The following is a 22,769-nucleotide window of genomic DNA, read 5'->3' on the forward strand; positions in this document are numbered from 1 at the left end:
GAATGTCGAGCCGCACAACCTCTGCTGCCCGCCGGGCCCGGGCGAAGCCCGCAGCGTCCCGGCCGCCATGGCCGCGCCGGGCCCAGTGCGGAGCAGCAAGGTAATGGTGCTAGGGGCCGCAGTCCGTGCGCGGCGTGCTGAGGTGAAGGGGATCCCGCTCTGCTGAGGAGCTGCCGGGCAGCCCCGGGTCACGCCGGCGGCGGGCGAGGCGGGGCCGCGGGCGGGCACACCCCCTCGGGCCGGGCCGGGCGGAGCGGGGCGGTGGCGGCGGTGGTCCCCTCGCAGGGCCCGGTGGGGGCGCGGCGGTTCGGAGCCCGCCCAGGGTCGGACTGATCCGCGCAGCCGAAGTTTCCTCGGGCTCGTCTTTGCAGGTAAAAGCGCCGGGGCCGTCAGGGGCGTTGCTGGCCACGGGCGCGCTGGGGGCGGAGGAGGCCGGCTCCGTGCGGCGGGGCTGGGCCGGGCCCCGGGGGTCTGGGCTGCGGTGGGCGGCAGCAGGGCCCGGCTGATATGTGCAGCGGCTGCCCCAAGCCCACCCGCCACCCCGGGCCCACGGGAGGGCTGCTTGTCATGCCTGTCACTGTCTCATGGGTTCGGGGACGGGGCACCCGGTGTCCTGCCCGGCACCCCGGTGACACATCATCCCGGGGTTTATCTCGCTCTTTGTCTTCCCCTCCTCCGCGCCCTGCTGCCGGTGGGTGTGCTCGGGGCTGGCAGGCAGCGGGATGGGAGATAGTTGTTAAACTTTATCCTTCGCAGCGGCGGCCGGCAGCAGGGGTGTTGTGGGCCCTTCGCTTTGGGGCAGGTGGGCTTTGGGCAGTTACCCCAATATCTACCTCGTGGTTTGCTCAGTTTGGTTACCAGCAGAGACATGAAGATGGATGGTGGGGATCCTTGGCAATTATTTGATGTGTATCCTTCAGGCGCTCCAGGTCAGGGGTTAGGGGTGGATTTATTGCTCACGGTGTTGCTGATGCTCTGTAAAATAACTCCTTTCCTCGCTGAGCCCTGCCTGTCTTTTTCTGCTCTCAGGCTGGCAGCTTGTCTTGCAAAGGTATTATGTTCTCAGCTGCCACTCTGAATAGGAAGTAATAAAAATGAAAAGTCTTTTAAAAGAAAAATGTTGGAAATGTTAAGAACAGGACAGCTCAGGGTAAAAGATCTTGGCCTTGCTGCTGCTCATGTAGAAGCCTCCTTTAAGTTTGCAGGCTTAGAGGAGCTTGTTCTTGTTCTGGTGACAACTTGGCTGAAAGTGAGAAGTCTCTGAAAGCTGCTTCTCTGGCCCTGTGCTGGATTTGCCATATATCTGGGTTTCCTCTGTGTGTCCTCTTGTTGGCTTAAAGCTGGAGAGCCAGGATGGGACAGAGCGCTGCTGGCAAGGAGGGAAGGGGACATGGTTCTGCCCGTGGCAGAGTAAAAAGAAAAGTGTTTCAAAGTGTCAGCTTGACAGAGGTGCATGGTCTGCTGTTTGGCCTTGTAAGAGAAGACTCAGCTGTGAAGCCAGGTTCCTGGGATGCTGATACTCAGGGACCTAGTGCTGTGAGCTGTGGTTACAGGACGCTGGAAATAAAAAGCCATAGAAGTGTTGTCTACTGCACAAGCGCTGCAGTTAAGGAATATGAAATGTGTTCAACGTTGGGATGGAGTGACATATGGCACAAGTTATTTCTCAGCACTGAAGCGTGTGTTGTGGTTTGACTCTTCGTGCTGGAAGGGTGTTAAGCTTTTTGTTTGCGTTTTTGTGCCTCAGCAGGTGTGGCTGGAAGCAGCAGGCGGGCTCCAACGACAGCATTTCCTTTCCCTTTTTATCTCTGAGTCACAAACTTGCAGTATTTAGTCTGCTGTCCCTTTTTTACCTTCTCAGCTGAGATGCATCTGAGCAAAATCTGTTCCACTGAAGTGGCTGGAACTGGAGTTGTGTGAGTGCTGGGATTTCAGCCGGCACTGGTGACTGCTGTTCCTTTCCTTTGCTCTGTACTCTGAGAGCCACTGCTGCACCAGCAGGTCAGGAATGAAAGACTTTTTGGTGACCTACATAATTCTCCCTATGAAATGGGATGATTTCAGAATGGCTCCCTATGGTAAACTTGTTTCCTTGATTTGGCTAGGTCATCTTAGATAGCTCCAGCTAATAGCTACTAGCTTTGAAAGCTTGCCTTTTTTTTCTTCTTTCTAATGTAGAGATATTGCTATACAAAGGGAAGGTCGTTAGAAAGGCTGTCATATGTACACAGAGAAGTACAGATCAAGTCAGTGACTAGCTGAGAGTTGCACAGAAAATCCAGCCAGAGGATAGGGAAGAAGCTGCAAGTCCTGACTCTTGGGCTCCTCTACTCTCATCTCCAGTTGCTCTGCCTTCAGCACACACTAACCTGTGCTTGAGCTACTGGAAATGCATGGGAAAAGCAGGTGACAATTTCTGTGGTGTTTGAGAGCTCCACAGTGCAGTGACTCTGTACTCCTTAAATAGGTAGAATGAAATCTATGTTATTAGAGGACAGAAAAAAGAATACAAAATCTGTTGCATTTTTCTGTCCTAAGGCATTTCACACTTAAATTCAGTGCTGATGTTTAATAGCTCATGTTTCTCCTCTGTGCCCAGGCATGCTCTAGGTCTCGTGTTTCACTTCAAGAGCCTTGTAGCTCAGCTTATTTTGCTTGTAAAGCTATTAAACTCTTGCACAGCAAATTCACCCTTGGAGCAACAAGACCAGCTGCCAGGCACAAAGTGCTCAGCAGTGTGACTGAGCTGCAGCCAACCCCAAGTGCAGGCTGTCATATACCTCTATAGGCTAAACTTCTTTGTGAGAGATGCCTCAGCGTTTGGCATGCTCAGAAACCTCCCTGATGTCAGTGTGTGCTGCACAGAGTGGGAATGATGTGCTGGAACCTGTGTCAGCCCATGCAGAAGCCTTGCATTGCCCTCCTGTGCCGGAATCCTGGAATCCTGTGCAACCGGAGGAAGCAACATTTGGTCCAGCAGCGTCTGCCAAGGTGAGGGTGTGATCTGCCAAGCCAAACAGGATCTTGTGGTTGATGGGTTTGTGAGAAGGGGAAGGGCATTTCCAAGGGAGGTGAGCAGCCACAGTTATTTGAGATGCTGCTGGCTGGAACTGGTCAGGCTCCTGGGAAGAGGCTCCCAGAGTGATTTCAGGAGCTGTCTCCCCAGCCTATTTCTGAGCTCTCGTGTGCTGGCATTGACTGGGAGAGCAGCCAGGGGCTGTGTGAACAGACTTGGTAGCTGTAGCAAAGATTTTTAGTAGTGACAGTTGCTGTGTGGGAGAAGAATATGTGTGTGTGCTTAATAAATATTGGCACTCAGCAAGGGCTTATCAGTTAATTCAGTGCTTCAGCTTTTGGAGAGCTGGATTGTCTGTGCCACGTTGAAAAGAATCCCTTCAGATCAGAGGATAAATGGAAAATTAATGTGAAAAAGACCTTTTTTTTTTTTTTTTTTTTTTTGAATGGTGCTAATTTAATTCTGACTTAGCTGTAGGACAGTTCTTGCCTGCTTCCCCAAGCCCACATAAGAGGTAGCAACAATACTTGCACCTCCTCATGACCCAGGCCCCATGGACTGGGCATGCAGATATTGTCCTACACAGAAGAGAGCTCAGAATAGAGCCAACCTTGCAGGTTTGGTCTGCAGGTTTGTGTTCTATGAATTCCTGTGGTTTAGGAGGGATGGACATATTCACAAGCTGTGTTTCAGAGACTTTTGGGGTGGTGTGAGTAGACTAGATGACCTTCAGAGCTCCAATCCATCACCTGACTCTAGCTAGGACTGACTATTTCTGAGCTGATCTGTTTCTTTGGTTCATTTTTGAAACTCACCAGTGATGAAAACATCCCTTTTCTGGTACACCAGTATCCCTGCTGTTGGAGTGACTGAACTAGATATTTGTTGCCACAGTTTAACTGCCTTGCTACTTGTGCCAGGGGAAGTTTAGGCTGGATGCTAGGAAGAAGTTCTTCATAGAAAGAGTGATTGGCCATTGGAATGGGTTGTCCAGGGAGGTGGTGGAGTCACCATCACTGGAGGTGTTTAGGAAGAGACTTGATGGGGTGCTTGGTGCCAAGGTTTAGTTGATTAGATAGCGTTGGATGATAGGTTGGACTCGATGATCTCAAAGGTCTCTTCCAACCTGGTCTGGTCTATTCTATTCTATTCTATTCTCCTGTCTTTCTTTGGCAGTGACAGTTCTCATGCATGAAGACTTTTAAAACATTTCCCTTTCTTTAATCTTCCCTTGCATTCTCTCTCCATGCCCCAGATCAGTCTTGTTAGTCTCTGTGAAACTGTCCCATGACTTTAATCTGGTTTTCTTTAGTGCTGCAACCAAAGCTCCACAGAATTCCCTACTCTGTGACACTGGTGAAAGGATTAATTTGAATCTTGCTGGTGATATTTATATCCCCCAGTATATTTGGCTACCTCTTTGCAGCATTACAGTGGACTCTCTTTTATTTCTGGTGCATAGCTCTTCAGTGAGGCAAATGCCACAGACTAAGTTTCAGTACTGGCAGGACACCATATTCTTCACCTCCTGTCTTATATGTCTCCCTTTCCCAGCCTGCATGTGTGTACCTGCAATGCTGTTCACCTGCACACCAGGGCAGTGATGAAGCAACAAGTGTTTTGTGGGATCAAAGTGATACTTGCCTGCAAATCCCTCCTGCTTGCCAGTGAGCAGCTTTTGATCTTTTACCTGGTGCTTTGTTCTTTCCCTGCTAGGCAAAAGCTAATTAAATGTTGCTTTTGTTAGCATCAAAGTCTTGCACCTCTGCCTTGCATTCCTGAGAGCCCCTGGAAAGCTGTGGCAGGAGGTCATGGTGAGGTGGGGATCGGTCTCTTCTCTCAGATAACAAGGGCTAGGACAAGAGGAAACTGCCTCAAGTTGCATCAGGGGAGGTTTAGTTTGGAAGCTAGGAAAAAATTCTTCCCTGAAAGGGTTGTCAAGCCCTGGAACAGGCTGCCCAGGGAAGTGGTGGAGTTCCCCATCCATGGAAGGATTTAAAAGCCATGTAGATGTGGTGCTGACAAGGTTTAGATGTGGGACAATGTTTAGAGGTGGGCTTGGCAGTGTCGGGTTAATGGTTGGATCTGATGATCTTAAAGGTCTTTCCTACCCTGCACCATTCTATGATTCTGTCACACAAGCACTTGATTCATACATGCTTCTCCATCTCATGCTGTCCTTAGTAGGAAAAGCTAACTCATGTTTTCTGAGGGAGTATTTCCTGGTGAGCAGCTGCAGCCTCCTGGTACCACCATCTCCTCTGCATGTGCAGGTTTGGCATTTTTAGAGCTCTGATGCGATAGCTGCCAAGCTAAAGGCCTGGATGCCCAGCCTAGTTTCAGTGTTGAAAGCAACAGGGCATAACTGAGCAGACCATGCTGCCTGCAAAATGTGGTGTCAAAAGATGACCCCCTTCAGATGTGCTCTGGGCCTCTGGTGCCATCCAAGTTGCTCCACATCACTACTTTGGTCTCCCTGGAGTCTGTGTTGAAATGGCATGTTGTAACTTGGTGATGAGAAGGGGGAATTGCAGCAGTTACTGCCTGTGTTCTTGCAGGGTGCAATGAGAGGAAAGGTGACTTACTCTTTAAATGTGGTGGAGGCAAATGGCTTTCTTCACAATGCAACCCAGAGCTTGAAACAGTGCTGTGGTTTTTGGTGATCTGAACAAAACCAAGCCTATGACTCCACTGCTGTTCATGTTTTGGGGCTGAGACATGAAGAGGTGTGTTGTGTGTGGTGCTAGAAGGAGGCATAGGTGAAGGACTTGCAAATTGTATTATTCTAAACACTTGCTGGGCACAGCACATAGCAGGGCTGAGGCTTCTCTGTCAAGTTCCAGCAAAGACTGAAATGCAAAAACTGCTTATGCTGTGATTCAAGCTGACAAATGGAGTGATTACCAGTTAAACCAATAGTTTGTCCTGTATTGAAGGCTCTGCCAACTGCTTGGCAGTCTCATTTACAACCTTCTGTATGTACAAATCTGTCAGAATCAGGATAGCTCTTTTCCTTCCCTGCAGCTTTCATCTGCTTTTTGAGAAATGTTGGTTTCTCTTCACCCTTTCTACCTTCTTGCTGGTCTGAAGATACTATTAAAAGTGGGTTTAAAGAACTTGGAGCTGTTCAGTGTCTGATGGTGCTTGCTTTGGGCCTCTGAATGTTCCTGCATATGGCTCCTTGATAGTGCAAGTCAGGACTGTCTGCTTTTCCTTTTAGTTTTGGCTCCCCTGCTGTGCACTCTGCACATATCAAGCTGATCTCTCCACCACTGCCCCTAAACCTGGCACTGTGGAGATGTGTGGTGCATGCTGGGTTGGACTGACCTGTTCACAAGCAAATGAGGCCATGTAAACACAAAGGAACAAAAGTAGACATTTCCCCTCCTCAGGGACTTTGGGCAAAAGAGAAACTTGTGCCTGTGATTATCTGTTTCCCAGCACAGGACAGCAGCAGCAGGGAGAGCCTGCTCTGTGTTGAGTTGTGTTGGGCTGGCTGTGGGATTGCTTTGTGTGAGACCCACCTGCTGCTTCAACACATCAAGTCTTCCTAATCTGTCTGCTAAACAGTTTATAGCTCTGGATTCACTGTACAGCTCCTCATCCACAGCCCTGAGGAGCAGCACGTCCTGTTTGAGTACAGAGCTTACTTGGTGATTAGCTGGGGATCATACTCCACAGTTAGCTGATGTTACGGATTGATAGATGAAATGTTTGCCTCAGACTGATGTGCCATGCTCTACTCTTGAAGAAGAGAAGGCTTAGGGGAGACCTTAAAGCCATGTACCAGTACATAAAGGGTGGCTGCCAAGAGAATGGTGTCTCCTTTTTCACAAGGAGTCACATGAAAAAGACAAGGAGTAATGGGTACAATTTACTCCTGGGGAGATTCAAATTGGACTCCAGGAAGAAAATTTTTCATCATGAGAACAGTTAAGAGATTGGAATAATTTCTCAAGGGAAGAAGTGTCTTCTTCTACATTGGTCACTTTTAAGACTCAGCTTGACAGAGTGCTGGGCCAGCTCATTTCAACTACGCTATTACCTAGAGAGGTTGGACCAGATGATCCTTGGGGTCCCTTCCAATTCCCTGGCATTCTGTGATTCTGTGAATCTGCCTGCTTGCTAGAACATGGGGCTTTTACCACCTGTCTCTGAAAAAAATCCATTTGACCATCACTGTTCAGCCAACAAAACAAAACCCCAGCCCCAAAACCTCAGCTGCACAGCAGGATTATGCCAAAACTTGGTAAGCACAAGATGAACTTGTTTTGATTAATGTTTTCTTGGAGCTCAGCAGTTACTGTGGATGAAGCAGCAGCCCCTTGTTTAATATTGTGGTCTCAGCAGTTTTTCTGTGCTGTCAGAATTCTCTGGGGTCTACTCTGGCTCTCTTTGACATCCCCAGGACAGTGATACATTGGGCAGCTCTGCATCGCTGAGTTATTCCCTTAATGGGCCATTTTCAGCAACAAGCATTATTTTCCTGTTTCTTCCCCACAGTAACTATTAAAATGTGGGGGGTTTACTGCCTCCATATTTCTTTGCTGCAGAGAAACCCATCCCAGGATACTGTACTTTGGCATCTTTAAAACACAGAGGTGATGTTATAGATCCAAAGCATTTGGAGGCTCTTGCCTGAGTTGTAGGATTGTCGCAGCAGTTGATGGGAGGCCTCTTGCTTCTCAGGCAGTGGTAGGCATGTGCTGTGCTATCTGTATTGATTCTAACCCAATTCTTTCCTCTTTCTTGGCAGATCTTCTGAATTTGGCTCCTGATTAAAGTTGACAGATAATGGAAACATTTCCTTGGCGATGTCTCTGGGGCGACTCCTCCGACGTGCCTCTTCAAAAGCTTCCGACCTCCTGACCTTGAATTCTGGTGGCAGTAGCAGCTCATCTTCCATACTTGATGGGGAGATTATCTACTCGAAGAACAATGTCTGTGTCCACCCACCTGAGCTGCTACAAGGCATCGGGGAGCATCATCCAGGTGAGAGGTGTTGCAGACACTGCTCACTCTTTTTCTCTGTCCTGGGCTGTGTGTTTGTATCAAGTTCTCAGTGTTGGGCTCTACAGAATGGAGAGCTGCCAGTGGAGAACAGGGAAAGGCAGTCTTATGGGAGGCTAAAGAAATCCATCCACAAACTGATGCATCAGCTCTGAAAATGTATTTTCTTTTCTCTTCTGGTCAAGTGAGGATTTACCTGATTTAGTAAGTCCTTTTGTATTGCCAGGAGGTGGAGAGTCAGCATTTGAGGGTGGTAACTTCTGCTGCTCATTCAAATACGTGTTTTGCTCAGGGAAGCCAAGTATCATCTTCTAACTGTCCTTAGCTAGAGCAGCCTCAACAACCACTGGTAAAGGGAGAAGGGAAAAAAGCTGATTGTGGTTTTATGCACAGGAATAAATGAAGATAAATACAGCCTTGTGCCTTTATTTTAATCTGTTACTGCACTCTTTCATGTTTTCATCAAAGAGAGCCGTGGCTACTGGCTTAGCCTCACAAAACTAATGATTCTGTGAACGCTGACCCACGCTTCCCTTTTTGTCTGTGACTCTCTCTTTTTTCATTGGCTTCCTATGAAAATTGTAACCCTTTAGCTACACCAAAGTAAATATTCTTGAGAAAGAAAGGTTTGGCTGGCACTTGAAATTGTTTAACTAACAAACAATAGAAGTTTTTCATGTGGCAATGTATGTCAGAACTTACTCTTGATTAGTAATCCATCCAGGAAGCTGAAGTATTTGCATGTCATTTCTATGTCCACTTAGGCCTGAGGGAATTTAGACTATTCAAAAGCCATATGGAGGCTCAAAATGATTCACAGATCCTGAATAATGTTGAGCACTCCACAATTCATTTGGCAGACTTCTCTCCTGGTAAATCCAAGGGTTTGTTTTGCCTGTGTGTGATGGTGGTGGAGTGGGGGGTGAAGGGGATGGCCACATTTCAGCCTCACGCAGAAGCTGTGTTGTCACCAATTGCACTTTTGCTCTCTTAAAGGCTATCTGTGTTTGTACATGGAGAAAGATGAGCTACTGGGAACCACACTTATCCTTGCCTGGGTGCCAAACTCCCGCATTCAGAGGCAGGATGAAGAAGCCCTGCGCTACGTCACTCCCGAGAGCTCCCCTGTCCGTAAAGCTCCCCGCAAACGCGGTCGCCACTCTCAGGGTTTCAGCGCTGTCCAGCCAGCTTCCCCCACCGAGCAGAGAGGAGCAGTGGTCCTGAAGGGAGAAGACATCTTGACTCTGTCTCAGCTTGTAAAAGATGTGGCATACATCAGCTCCCCCTCTTCGGAAGGGGAGAAGCTGTCACAGTGCTGCCCCATGGCCAACAGCAGCCGCCGGTCCCCCCAGCCTGCCCGCAGTGACTCAGGAATCCTATCGACAGTCAGCTCCCAGGAGGAGCAGAACAGGTCGGAGCTGTCGGTGGAGGGGATGGAGGAAAGTCTGGACTGCAGGCCAGAGCCAGGGGAGGACGAGGGCTCCTTGGAGCTGTCTGCTGATGACGTGAGCAGGGATAGTACTTTTGACTCTGATTCTGATGCCTTCTCTTCCCCCTTCTGCCTCTCTCCCATTAGTGAAGCCCTCGGGAAAAGCAGTAGTTCTGTGTTTCTGGATAATGAAAGCAGGTGAGTGCACCCTTTTCTCCAGTTTCTGGGTGAATAGGTGGGGTGCTGAATGCTGAACTTGGAGATGCTGAAGAAAACTGAGAAGCCTAAAGGCTTGTAGTAATAGGATGAGAGGGAATGGACTGAAGCTTGAGGAGGAAAGATTTAGACTGAATATTAGGAAGAAGTTCCTTACAGTGAGGGGAGTGAGACACTGGAACAGGCTGCCCAGGTAGGTCATGGATATCCCCTCCCTGGAGGTCTTGAAGGCCTGGTTGGATGAGGCCTTGAGCACCCTGGTCTAGTGGAAGGTGTCCCTGGAAATGCCAGCAGGGTTGGAACTGGGTGATCTTTAAAGGTCTTGTCCAACCCCAACCATTCTGTGGATCAGTGTGTCGCTGAGCTGAACATCCTGCCTTGTTTCAGGCACCTGTATAATCTACAGGAAATTGTTTGCCAGCAAGTCCTGCTTCTGCTCAGTGAACCCTGGCCCCAGACATTCAGGGCTGTGTATGTAAAGTCTTATAAGTGAACTGTCTTGAGCCCTGAAAGCAGCATTACTAAATCAAAAAGGCCTTTTGTGGGTCTGATTGGCTATGCTGAGGAGATGCAGTAGTTACTTCTTGCGGAGAGCCACATCAAAGTGTCTGTCTGGCATCCTTTGCATCATGGGTGCCTCTCTGCAAGGCACTGTGTTGACATGAAAGCTGCATGTATGAGCTTGTTTTGCTGCTGTTCAGAACATGGCCTCAGTTAAGACATATAAATATTCATTCTTGCTTGTTTAACCTGGGTGTTTCAGTCAGCTCTGCTGTGTCTAGATGTCAACATTTCTCACTGGCATCTGCAGTAAACCCTTCATAGGGGAAAGAAGGTACTTTGGCAAAGGGATCATGAGGAACAGGTACCTATATTAAACATTTCTGGCTTTCTGGTGTGTGCTCTGTGCATTGTGTCACTCATTCCGGGTTGGGGAGGGTGGATGTGCTGCGTTCATGAAGCACTGTGGGGCTGACTCTAAGGATATAGCTCAGTTCTGAAGCTACACCTGAAACTGAAAAATGAGCTCTCCTGTGTGTGTCAGCAGCATACAGAGTGCATTAAGACTTGACATTTGAAGAGATTTTCCCTCTTTATGGGCTGATCTCAAGCTCAGTGAATGCCAGTAAAGGATGAGGTTTATGAAGGAACTATTCTAATTGATTCAACTCTCTCTGGATATTTGAAAACACTTCAGTGCAGTGATCTCAGCCTTTGTATCAGATTTGCTTTTGGTCTGTGTTCTAGCAGTATGCTCCTAACTAACTGTCAGCCCACAGGGTTTTCTGGGCTTGATGTCTGCAGCAGCTGGGTGGGCAGCACCTCAGCACAACTGTTCCATCCCATCCTGTCCCAGAAGCTACATAAATGTCACAAAACACACCTTGAAAACACTTTCCAGAGGAGCCTTTGGAATGGTTTACTATCATTCCTAATGAATGACTTTGTTTTGGTGCTTCTAGGCCTTCTGTCCCTTCCAGTCTCTGTTCTGGCATTGGGATGCTGCTCAAGGGTTCAGAGTTTCAGAGAAGGTCATATTGCCTTAGAAATTTCTTGTCTCAAGCATTTAAAAAGAAAAATAAAATCAGAATTCATTCAACATTTCTGAGTTCCAGCACTAAGGTTCTTAAAGGACAAATGTTCCTGTCTTTGAGTCTGTGCGGGGAAGCTGTGGCCTCAGCTGTGGCCCAGGTCACCCACACACCCTGGGTACAGCATGGTCATTATCCCCAGGGTTAGGGACACATTCAGAACAATGTCCTAAGTGCTGAAAACCTGGAGCCTGATCTCATCCCAGGGAAATCCAAATCTGTGGCCTGGGCCACAAGGCCATGTGCTACCCAAGGTGTGCACACAGCACCGAGAGAGAAGCAGAAGGGTGCTGGCATGGGGCATGGCGAGGTTGGCAGTGTTGTGGTTTCGCTGTTTTGCAATGCTCTGAGCTGCTGACAGTGTCAAGGAAGGAAGGAAACAGAGCTTGCTGCATCTTCTCAGCCTTGCCTGCCCCTTCCTGCGGCGTTTCCCTCGCAGCCTGGCTCGGGTGAGCCCTCTGCCGGCTTTTCCTCCCGGCTGCTGAGCTCCAACAGCTCCTGGCTTTGCAAACACTCCTCCTGGGCTGGTAGGCTTTTCTTTAACTCCTCTGGCACCAGTCTGGAAGCCTCATATACATGTGACACTCATAATTAATAAAACAGATCTTTCATTGTTTGGGATTTGGGACTTGAAAGGCTTTTGTCCAGTGTGTCCATTTTTAATCCCAATTTATTCTTCCCCGTAGAGCCTCTTTGCATGATATCTGCAGGACCTTACAGAGTGCTTGAGTCAGAGATTTGTCATAGAATACTTGGCAAAAGCCTCATCAGAAAGCACTTCCTTATCTCCTTGTTCATCCCAGAGGCTTTGGGGGGCAGCAGATGCTGTTTCAAAAGTCACTACAAGCACAAGAACAGCTTCCTTGTTTCTTAAAGTTGGTTGGGTTTTGGTTTTTTTTTCTGCTGGCTGCTTCCCATCTGAGCCAGAATTGGAGGGTGAACAAAGTTTGTGCTGCTGGCAGATTGTCTCAGCTCTTTTTCCCCTCCCTACCCTCCGGTCACCTCCTCCTCCCTGCAAAGAGGAGCAAATGTTTCTGGTTATTTCCCTCTGTGCTGGGGAGCAGTTGTAAAGAGAGCTCTGCTTTTCCCCATGCTTGTTTCGGAAGCTGAAGCAATGCATTGCACATCTTGCCATTAGATATCACCAGAAGTGGAAAAATGTGACTGTGGAAGAATTAGGACATGGAAGAATTTCATACAGACTTGGATCAGATGAGATCAGGGGCTCAGGAAACTGCTTGCCAAATATCCATATGACCAGGAGCCACAAGCCCTGTGTGCCTCTTGGAGCACCCTCTGAGAAGGTGGTTGGTGGGAGCCAAGAGACACGTACTGCTGTGTGCAGAGTAGGGACAGGGAGGGAGAAGGGAGGTGGATGAGTTACACAAGTCAGTCATTGTAAGTCAACAGCTCTCGGGGTAGAACATAAGGAAAGAAAAACTTAGCCCTTGTTTTTTTGGATTGTTTTCCTCTTTGCTTCTCAGCTGGGGAGGCTGCCAGGGATCCCATGCAGCAGTCAATGCTTTCCTCCCATTTACCCAGTTCCTCAGGCTAGGAGCTATGGGAGTGTCCCATCACCACTGTACACATTCTTGCTTCTCTCTTCAGAACAGCCTGGCATTTCGTCTGCACAGTGCACTCATTGCTCCTGCCCTCTTGGGTTTTGTGCCCTGGTTAACTTTGGGGGGGTCCTGCTCTGCTCCTGGTACATGGTTCCTGGAGGGAGGTAGCTTGTGTGGGACATGCCTGTGTTGACAGGGGCTTTGTCACAGGCTGCATTTCTGTAGGAAAGGAGGGATACTGGAAATAAAAGTGTTCCGTTCTGTCCCCTTTCTCCCTTGTCACCGTTGTTTGCTGTCTGTGAGGAGACATTTGCTTTGTGGTCTGAAGGGCAGTAATTCAGGACAAGTGTACTCAATACCCAGCTTTGGCTTGGTGCCCCCTTGCTAAATTACTCAGCTTCCATTTCCCCCACCAGTAAAGTGAAACTAAAAAGCCTTTTGTTACATCCTGGCGACCAAATAGCATCTGACACCTATATAATGTCTTTCAACCCATGCTTCTGGAGTTGTTTTAACTGACCGTGACATCAGATCTATACCAATCAGTTGCAGAAGCACTTAGTGCTCTGTAAGTGGGGTTGTTGGGGGGTGGTTTGGGCCATGCCAGAGCAATTCCTGGTGAACAGGAGCATTCCCTAGCAATGGGTGGTGGAGCTGCTAAAGCCTTTTCACTTCAGTAACAAACTACAGCTGCTGTTCCCTGATGAGCACTGTATCAAAATATTGAAGAGGACAAATAAATGCCAGCATTGTTTCCTCCACTAACTTCAGGTTCAGATGTTGGTTGGTTCCAGTCAGAATTTGGTCTGAGACGCTTTGGTGATGGAATTGCATGTGTGGAGCTTGGGGCAACATCTGCCAAAGGCCAGAGCTCTGAGAAGAGTTTCATAGGTGATGGAACAGATGCCAGCTCACACTTCCACAGCACTTGCCTTAAAGGTCAAGCAGAAGCGCTGTGACCAATGTGGTCCTGGATATCATTGTGAGAAGGAAACATCTTTCCTAAGAAGGTGATCATTTTAGCAACCAGTAATACCAACAATGAAACATTTCCACAAAGGAGCTACGCAGTGGTGCCGCTCTCGTGTTCTTCAGCAGATGTGCATGCACAGAACTATAAGAGAGGGCCTAGGCAAAGCACACAGCACAAAGAAAAACTCCTTTGGCGTCGCAGTTGATGCAATTTTTACAGATGTGTTGCACATCCTGTTGTTAAGCCTCTTCCCAGGGAGCTAATCAGTAAATTGCCATCTCAAGAGGGAGCGGAGGCGCAGCGTTACAGAGGGTGGCCGCAGCTGCGGGAGCGGGTGGTAACAGTGCAGAGGGTTGCATCATGTTGTTTTGGCAGCTCACCTGAAAGGCTTAGGGTTGTTCAGGCCTCTGCAGAATAAACAGGAGGCAAAATTATAGGGGAAATGAGCTGAAATTAGCATGAACTGGCAGGAGCTTCAGAGTCATCAAGAGGTTGGGAATTCATCACTGTGTAACAGAAGTGATTATAGTCTTAGAACCAGGGGGAATTGGGCACAGACTTCCAAATCTCCTGTAACTTCTTGCAGCATCTTGTGTCATGCTAGCCCACTTTTGATGATGTCAGGCATGAGGATGAGTGCACAGGGTGCCTCAGTGCTTCTGGTTCAAGCTCCAGTTCCCTGGAACCTTGCCTGAACTGGTGTGATTTATGATGTAAGAGACTGAAACAATTCCATTTGCACCCAAACCAATGCCCAAGAAGAAAAACAAACCCAGGAACATCACCAAATCCTCCTTCCATCAGAAGGACAGTCCTTTCTCTCTTCTCTTTGAGCCGTGGTGTGGGCGACTTCATCTAAGGCTGGACTTAGAGGCAGTTCGTACAGAGCTGGGTGCTGGGAAGAGGAGCCAGCCTGTGCTGTCTGCCATCAGCTATGCTGTGTGATCAGTTGTAGGTTGTCACCAGCTGCAACACTGAGAAGGTTGGACAGATCCAAGAGCCTGCAGAGGCACAAGGCTGGATCCTGCTTTAGATAAATATTTGAGCAGCGAGAACATTAATTACAGCAGGTTTGATTTCTCCATCTATCGGTTCACTGCCAGGTGGCTGTGGAAGAAAAAGGTGATATCTAACTCAAGAGCAGGGATCGCAGCTAGCGGGATGGCAAAGCTCTTTACTGGGGGCTTTGGGGGGTGGATAAAAGGGTGGTGATGGGAGCAGGGGATGATGCTCCAGGGAGAGACCCCCGCGGTGGGGGAATGAAGAACCACTTCACCCTCCGGGTTTATGATTCAGTGCCCAGGGAAAGGGGCCTCGGGACCAGGCTGGGGTTGTGGCCGTGGTCGTAGCCGTGATCGTGACCGTGACCGTGACCGTGGGTGCGGGGCCGAGCCGGGCGGTAGGCACGGCGTGTCCGCCAGGGGGCGGGCTCGGCCCAGCGGCTCTCCCGGTGCCCGGCCCGGCCCTGCCTCCCCCAGCACCGGCACTCCCCGCTCGGCCCTGCCGCCTCCAGCCCCGGCACCCCTGGCCCGGCGGGTTTCGGTCTTGCCGTCCCCCAGGCTCGGTATACCCAGCCCTGCCCTGCCGCCCCCCCCCCGACACCGGCCCGGTACTCCCGGCCCTACCACTGTCCCCCGGCCCGGCATCCCCAGCCGAGCGGCCGTTCGCTCCCCGGCTGCTAACGCTTAGCACCCGGCTGCCCCCCAGCCCCGTTCCGCCCCAGCAGAACCGCTTCAGGGAGCGCTTGGCCCGCGGTACTGCGCTTGCAGCCCTCTCCGTGCACCCGGGCTGAGAGGCTGGGATCCGGTCCCGGTGTCCTTCACTCGTAGAATCGCGATAAAAGGGATTTATTGACAGAAAATGACCGCGTGGGCTTGTCCGGGGGCACTTCCCGGGTGGGCAGTAGGGCAGGGAGGGGGTCTGGCCATTGCAGCTTCAGCAGCGGGGGTTTGCTGCGGGAGGCATGGCAATAAAGAGCCTTTTCCCAGGGCTGTCTCACATTTCTTCTGTTATTTATACGATCGTAACGCCCAGAAACCCGAATTGAGAGTGGAGATAAATGGTGCTGGCAGGTATCCACAGCTTTGTGAGGAAAGAATTGTGTTAACTGGATCAAAATAAAGAGCATGGCCCCTCGAAGAAGTGCAACAGTATATGCAAATAAATCTGCATAGCCTCTGTCTTCTTGGCTCGGTCCTCACAATTATAACAGCATTAAGCATTTACAATAACTCTGAAACATGCTTTTAGCCAGCTCTCCTTTTTTCCTCTCCCTTTTCTGCTCCTTGAAGAAAGCTCTTCCCTGGGGAAATCCTCATTGTATTGTGGAAATGGGGAAATTCTCTCTGGGTGGTGTTGGCTCTGCTAATACTGGGTCAGCAGCAGCGCAGAGTCCGGGGAGTTGGTTAACTTCGTCTGTCAGTGAAAAGTCCCCCTGAAATTCCCAGTTCATTGCTTACAGCCAAGAATATAAGAACAAAGGTAATCTTCAGGGCTTTCAAGGGACCAGGGTTTTGAAGGCTTGATTGTAATTAGCATAATTAGTGTGGAATTTTATTTTTGCATGGGTAGAACTGAAAGGAGGAAAAAAAAAAGGGGGGGGGGGGAGGGAACCGACGCAATAATCCACTGATTTTTAAATATAAAATAAACACTGGTAAGAAAGGTCCCCTTTTCCAGTCTGGAATAGGCTGAAAAGCAAACATTCTCTTTCAGGCTTTGCTGAGAAATCACTTTTTCCATCTAAGGAATTATTTTTTTTAAGTGTTGCCTTTCGATTGATTTATTAATGAGCTAAAAGCCCAGGCAGGAGGTGCCCCTTCTCTGTATGGATTGTAAAAATCTGCCACTCAGCTTTGGGGGTTATTTTTCCTTCCTTCAAATGAAGGCAACATTTGCATCATTGAGCAGCATAGGCTGGGCTCTAAATGATTTGTTGTGTTTGGCTTCTCGGGAGCTATGTGTATTTTATTCATAAGCATCAAACTGCTAATTCTGCCCCTGCTACCTCGCTGCAACAAGAAGTCACAGAGAGAAACCTTGCTTGGGTTTTACCAAAGGAGCCTACACCTGCCTGAAAGCCTCAGCCATGAGAAAACAGCTTGCTTGTCTTTCAACCAAAGGTCTGTGTGTATCATGTTCCAGACTTTGGGTGCAAGAGATTAAAACAGACATTAATTCATTACAAACATCTGATTATTCTTTCCCCCTTCACATTTACAATCAAAATAATTAACTCAAGAATTCCAGGTTCATTTTGGTTTCCTTCTGGATTAATTCACAACAGCTAGGGGGAAAACCCTTTGGGGGTGAGCAGGGATGGTTTTCTAATGCTCCCTCTAAAAATCTCTTGGCTTCCCTTCAGCCCATGAGGACTTGGAGGAATAAGGAGGAGCAACAAAGCTCCCAGTGTAGCAAGGCTTCTCACTCAGCTGCCCCCCTCCTCAGCAAGCCCTGCAGGTGGGCAGCACCCAGCACCAGCAGAGGTAGTTAATCAAAGCAGGCTGGCTCTTGGCTGCCAAATTTGGGATGCTGAACTGGTGGCAGAAGCAAGTGAATCAGTGACAGAGGTGATGAACCAGTGGCAGAGGTGGGCTGTCTGTGTCCTACCTGCCCTGGGTGGATGTGTGTGCTCTGGGAAGGCAGGCAGGGTGCTGTAAAAGTGGATTGCAGAAGCCCCATAAAGCACAACAAATTGTTTTGATCTTTATTTCTCAAGGACAAACCAATTATGCCTATCAGAAGGCAAAGCTGCATAATGGGGTTTCCCTGAGTCCCTTCTTTCCTTGTGTTAAAATGTTTTATTTGTCAGACTGATGCTCCCAGAGTTGATGTTAATCCAGAGCCCCATGCCCGATCATGAACTTGCTGTTACAGTCCAAGGTCAGAGGGGTGGATGTAGAAGTTGCTGCCCTCCTGCAGCCCAAGCTGGTGGGGTGTAGATGGCTGGGAACCACCAACCACCTTCTGCTCTTCTCCTGCAGGGGGTGGGGGAGGGAGGGACGCCGACTCTTTTAAGATGTAAACAGCTCGTTCTTTGGATATTGTTAATACCATTAACAATATGGGGAGTGACTAACAATACCAGGCTGACTTTTAGAAGCTCTGTTGAATCTGCTTCCTGGTGCTGGGCGTGAAAGGATACAATTATTTTTTATAACCTTTTATTTTCCCTTTACGGCAAGCTAAGCAAAGCAAGTTTGTCAGAGGCAGAGTGCTCCTAATTTGGTCTCCAGTGACCTCTGCAGCCGTGATTGGCAGTCCAGTGTCGGGAAGGAACTTGTGCCTGTGAGATAGAAATGAGCAGAACAAATGCCATAGGACAGCTTGGGTTCCCTGGAGGACTCAGGCTAAAAAAGGTGAAAGAAGTGCAATTACAGGAGGTTTTCAGCACAGAAAGTTAATTAGCTACTAAATAGCATTTAGTGCAGTTCAACGTGAGGAAATTTATGTTTTGAAAGCAAACAGATCAATGGCAAGCCGGTGGAACAAGCTTTTGGAAAGTCCATGCTGGCATTCCTGTACTTTGCACTGTAGTGTCCTGGGCAGTTTGTCCCAACAACCAGGAGGAATTGTTGGGTTTGTTTCCACACGTTTGCAGATGCATAGATACGCTTCCAGGTGAGGCTGTTGGGGCATTTCATTTCAGAAATCCTGCTTAGGTTTCCCTCCAAACCTCCTGCCACCTTTGTCCCCACTCACCAAGGTCACTGTCAGTCGTTTCTGTTTGGGCTCTCTTGAGGCAGAGGGACATCAAGGTGCCAAATACTTTCAGCCAAAGGGTGAATTTAACACAACTCTTAACCTAGTTACTCCTCTGCGTTGTTCAGGTGTGAGGAGCCGGTGCCACTGCAACATTTCACCGTCAGCGTGGGGCTCTGCATGGCCTTGCTCCTCTGCAGGGGTCCTGCCACTCCTGCCCTGCCACATGACACAGAACCAGCAGAAATATTTTAACAAGTCTCTTTTATTTCTTCTTTTTTTTTTTTTTCCCACCCCAAATTGCCAATCTGTTTTCTTTTGCACATCTTCTATAGGCTGCTGAAGTGAGCACAGTCCACAACTCGTTATGTATGTAGAGTGGCAAGGACATCTCTTTTAATCAGAACAATAGATTTGGGTTCGGGCTGCCTGATATTACCTCACTTTGTGCAGTCACTACACTAAATTTTTAGGTGTTTCAGGATAGCTTTGAACTTTTATTGATGGGTTGTTTGTTTGAAGCTGTCTTAGACGTTTTAGGCAGCTGATGCTGCCCTGAGCTGTTTCACCTTGCTGGAAAGAAGAGAAACCTAAAAGGTCAATGCCTGTGGGGAATAATGGAGAAACAGAGAAATGCTAACCCCTGGGGAGGAAAAGGGGCATGTAATTCCCATTACATGGATGCTCATACATTATGATGATACTTATTGTCTATAAATGATGTTTCAGCAGCCAGCCTGCAGGAATAGCTCAAGCTGTAGGGAGAGCTGTCATTAGCCAAGGAGTGATTCAATGCAGTGGTGATGGAGAGCCAACCAAGGAGGGTTTGGCTCCGGCAAGAGGCTCTCTGGGAACCGGGTGGTGCACGCTGACAGCTCAGTGAACTGCCACACCATGGCTGTAATCTTCAGCCCCTTTCCCTCTTATAATTACATTTGTCACATCATGTTGTAAAATGAGTTATTAGATCCTCACTGCTGAAAGAGGCTTCCCATGTGATTGGTGCAGGTCTCTGCCCTGGTTCTGTAACAGAAATAATCCTTGGGTTGATCTCTCTTTATGCTGTAGGTGTGTACCAACAGTAGGTTATGTTCCATGGCTACATCACTGCACATCCAAAGTCTTGTTCGCAGGGTATCTGTCCCTGAGTGAGACAGTTCCCATGTGGAGGGAGGAGGATGTGGCTGCCTTATGCAGTCACTTGCTTTCTTAGGGGCTGCAAAAACTCCAGGAATGCAGATATGGTCGATTGCTGGAGTTGATTGTTGAGTGGAGAACATCTATCACTCCTGTTCCTGCTCACCAGCAGGAATGAGATGTATTTTGAGACAAAGGAATAATGGGACTTCAGTAAGGGGGAAAGGCTTAAGTGGAATCATGAATATGTCCATGGATTTCCTACCTCAGGTTTTGCTAATCCTCCTTATTTTTTTTCCCCCTGTCCCTTTTATTCCTGTGGACCATTGCACTTGTTCTCTTGTTTTGCTGAGCAGTGCTGTGTACTAGCTGGCTCTCTGTTTTTCCTGGATCTCACAACCCAAAGTCTCTCTGGAATGTTCCTCCAGCTATTTGCCTTGCAGGGCTTCAGCTCTCTGTTTTTGTAGGGCGCTCTGGTATAAATTCCTCATCTAACAGATAGAAGAGTCTGACAAGTAATAAATTCTTCCCTTGCCTCTTGTGTATCTCATGTCCCCCACATCCCCAAAATCAGCACTGACCACACTGCTGCTCATTATTTATGTGGAGAATGGTCTCAGTATTAAAATCATTTTTTAGAGCAGTCCAACAGATTAGAAGCTTTCCAATAGTTGGGTTTTGTTTTTTTTTCTTTCAATCCCTGTGTACAGGAAAAAGTAATTTTAAACACAGGGAGCTGGGTTGTTTTTTTCTTGAATTCCACAGTGACTAAGTGTGCCCCACTGTACAAGGTGGGACGCCCTCTGCATCTGCACTGTGGATGAATGTAAGTGTTCACGGCCCTCTCTGAAGGGCTTGAGGTGCACAGATGTCTCTTTCAGATTTCATCTTCCACATCAATGAAATCATTGGAATTTCCCTGGCTGCACACTCTGAGGCACTGTGCTTGCACTCAGTGGCTTTTTTGCTGGGCAGGAAGGGTCAGTCCAATTCCACATGTTGCATCAGATTGCGTCCTCCTGTGTTGGATGTGTGTGCAGGTTTGCGACTAAAGGATAAAAGAGCGCTGTAAACATTTCTCTTGAGGAAGTGTTTCCAGAAAGTATGACATTGCCAGCCCCTTTGTGACTGAGCTCTCCAGCCTCTGAGTTTTCAGGTAGCTTCTGCTGTATCTGGTGCAGATTTTGGTTATGGAGCAGAAGGAGCTGCAGCTGGCACTGGCACTTGGTGCTGAGGAGCTACACGATTCCCAGGATAGCTGTGAGCTCACCTGACTCTACTGGAAACTGTCCTTGCAGTTGTCTGTCTGCCACTGGTCACTTGAGATGATACTCTTGAGGAATGGGCACACTGGCCTGTGACAAGCCAACTGCAGGCCAGTGATCCTCTCAACCAGCCCATCTTCCAGCCCTTTGTCATACTGACCAGTTCCTCTTTGCAAGAGTTTTAGAAAGTTGGTTGCCTCTGCTTAGACTTTGAGCTGGTTTGAGTCATCTCTTCCAGGAAAATCCTGTGCAACCAGCTGTGGCTGTTATGAAGTGTTGCTCCACAAATACCAGCTGCTTACAGCAAGCAGCCCAGCACAAGTGTCTCCTACCAGGACTCCTCATACTTTTGCATTAACATGAATCACAGAATCACAGAATATCCTTGGTTGGAAGAGACCTTCGTGATCATCTAGCCCAACCTTTGATCCAGATACTGCATGTTTTAGAAGCTGTTATATTGTGCAGCTGTATCAGAAAGTAAGGCTTCGTTTCCACATGGAAAAATTCCCAAGGTGCAGATAATGGTGTAGATGATCATAGAATCATAGAATGGTCTGGGTTGGAAGGGACCTCTGAAGGTCATCCAGTTCAACTCCTTCTGCAGTCAGCAGGGACATCCTCAACTAGATCGGGTTGCCAGGAGCCCTGTTGAGCATCACCTTGAATATATCCAGGGATGGGGTCCCAACCACCTCCCTGGGCAACCTGTTCCAGTGTTCCACCACCATCATAGTAAAGAATCTCTTCCTAACATCCAATCTAAATCTGCTCTTCTCTAGTTTGAAGCCCTTGCTCACTGCAGGCCTTTGCAAACAGTCTCTCTCCATCCTCCTTGCAGGCCCTCTTCAGGTACTGGAAGGCTGTTATTAGGCCTCCCTGGAGCCTATTCTTCTCCAGGCTGAACACCCCCAGCTCCCTTAGCCTGTTCTCATAGCAGAGGTGCTCCAACCCCCTCATAATTTTTGTGGCCCTCCTCTGGACCTGCTCCATCATGTCCGTGTCCTTTATATGTTGAGGGCTCCAGACCTCGACATAGGGCTCCAGACCTGGACATAGCACTCCAGGTGAGGCCTCACCAACAGTGCTTGGGACTGGAAGTATTCCTGGCTACTGGAATTATCCCAGTAGACTGGATGTTTAACCCAGAAAAACTGCTGTCATTCCTCTTTGAGTGAGTTTGGGTATGCTGAGTGATCCCTGCTCCCATGGTGACACTGCCATTTCGCTTTTAAGACCTCAACCTCCAAAGGGCTTGAATGGGAGTTTTGCTTTGATGCTTTCTCTCTGAAAAACAGAGCAGCAGAACTTCATGAGCAGGGGAGTGAGGCCACTCTTGGCTGCAAGTAAACCAGACTTGGTCTCATCTACATAATGCTGCAGGAGTAGAGAAGGGGACTCAGGGATTTATTCCCCATGCGTGTGGGCGCGGAGGTTTTGGGTCACACCTCTGAACCGGGCAGCTCACAGGGGACTCGCATCAACATTTCACCCACAACTAACTGGGATGTCCGGAGACCTGTCCATTGGAATGCAATGACCTGAACCATGGGTTAGATGCTGCAAATAAGGCTCTTCCCCATGGAAGAGGCACTGTAGGCAGGCTTGGAAAGCATACTGATGTGGTGTGCTGCAGATGCATGCTGAGTGTGTGATTTTCAGCGTTCAGTGCCTACATTGTTAGATAAGCGGATTAGAAAACATTGCATAAAGTGGCATTGCAGGGGGCTGGCTTTATACCTGCTACTGCCCTTGTTCTGCAAACCCTGATTTCACAGCAGAACCCATTCAGAGCTTGTGCTGAGATTGTTCACATCTATTGGCCTTTTTAAGAATCAAGGGGTCACAGTTGCAGATTCACTTCACTC

At 48.6% G+C, this 22,769-nt stretch overlaps 1 protein-coding gene across 6 annotated transcripts in view; it reads left to right on the forward strand.

Moving 5' to 3' along the window:
* Positions 1 to 15: 15 nt before the first annotated feature.
* TBC1D16 (TBC1 domain family member 16) overlaps positions 16 to 22,769 on the forward strand; it is a 34,602-nt gene continuing 11,848 nt past the window's right edge. For 3 of the 6 annotated variants that reach the window (XM_068151280.1, XM_068151283.1, XM_068151285.1), the window contains exons 1-3: positions 144 to 371; positions 7,773 to 8,008; positions 9,023 to 9,653. In XM_068151280.1, the coding sequence (XP_068007381.1) occupies positions 7,831 to 8,008; positions 9,023 to 9,653 (809 nt within the window). In that variant the 5' untranslated portion in view covers positions 144 to 371; positions 7,773 to 7,830. Of the gene's footprint in view, positions 101 to 143; positions 372 to 2,825; positions 2,992 to 7,772; positions 8,009 to 9,022; positions 9,654 to 22,769 lie in introns of those variants that run through there. The other 3 variants (XM_068151282.1, XM_068151284.1, XM_068151281.1) reach the window with 3 other exon arrangements.

Source organism: Melanerpes formicivorus, unplaced genomic scaffold (assembly GCF_026170545.1).
Source record: "Melanerpes formicivorus ecotype bairdi unplaced genomic scaffold, bMelFor1.0.p_v2 SCAF_21, whole genome shotgun sequence".
Classification (NCBI taxonomy): Eukaryota; Metazoa; Chordata; class Aves; order Piciformes; family Picidae; genus Melanerpes; species Melanerpes formicivorus.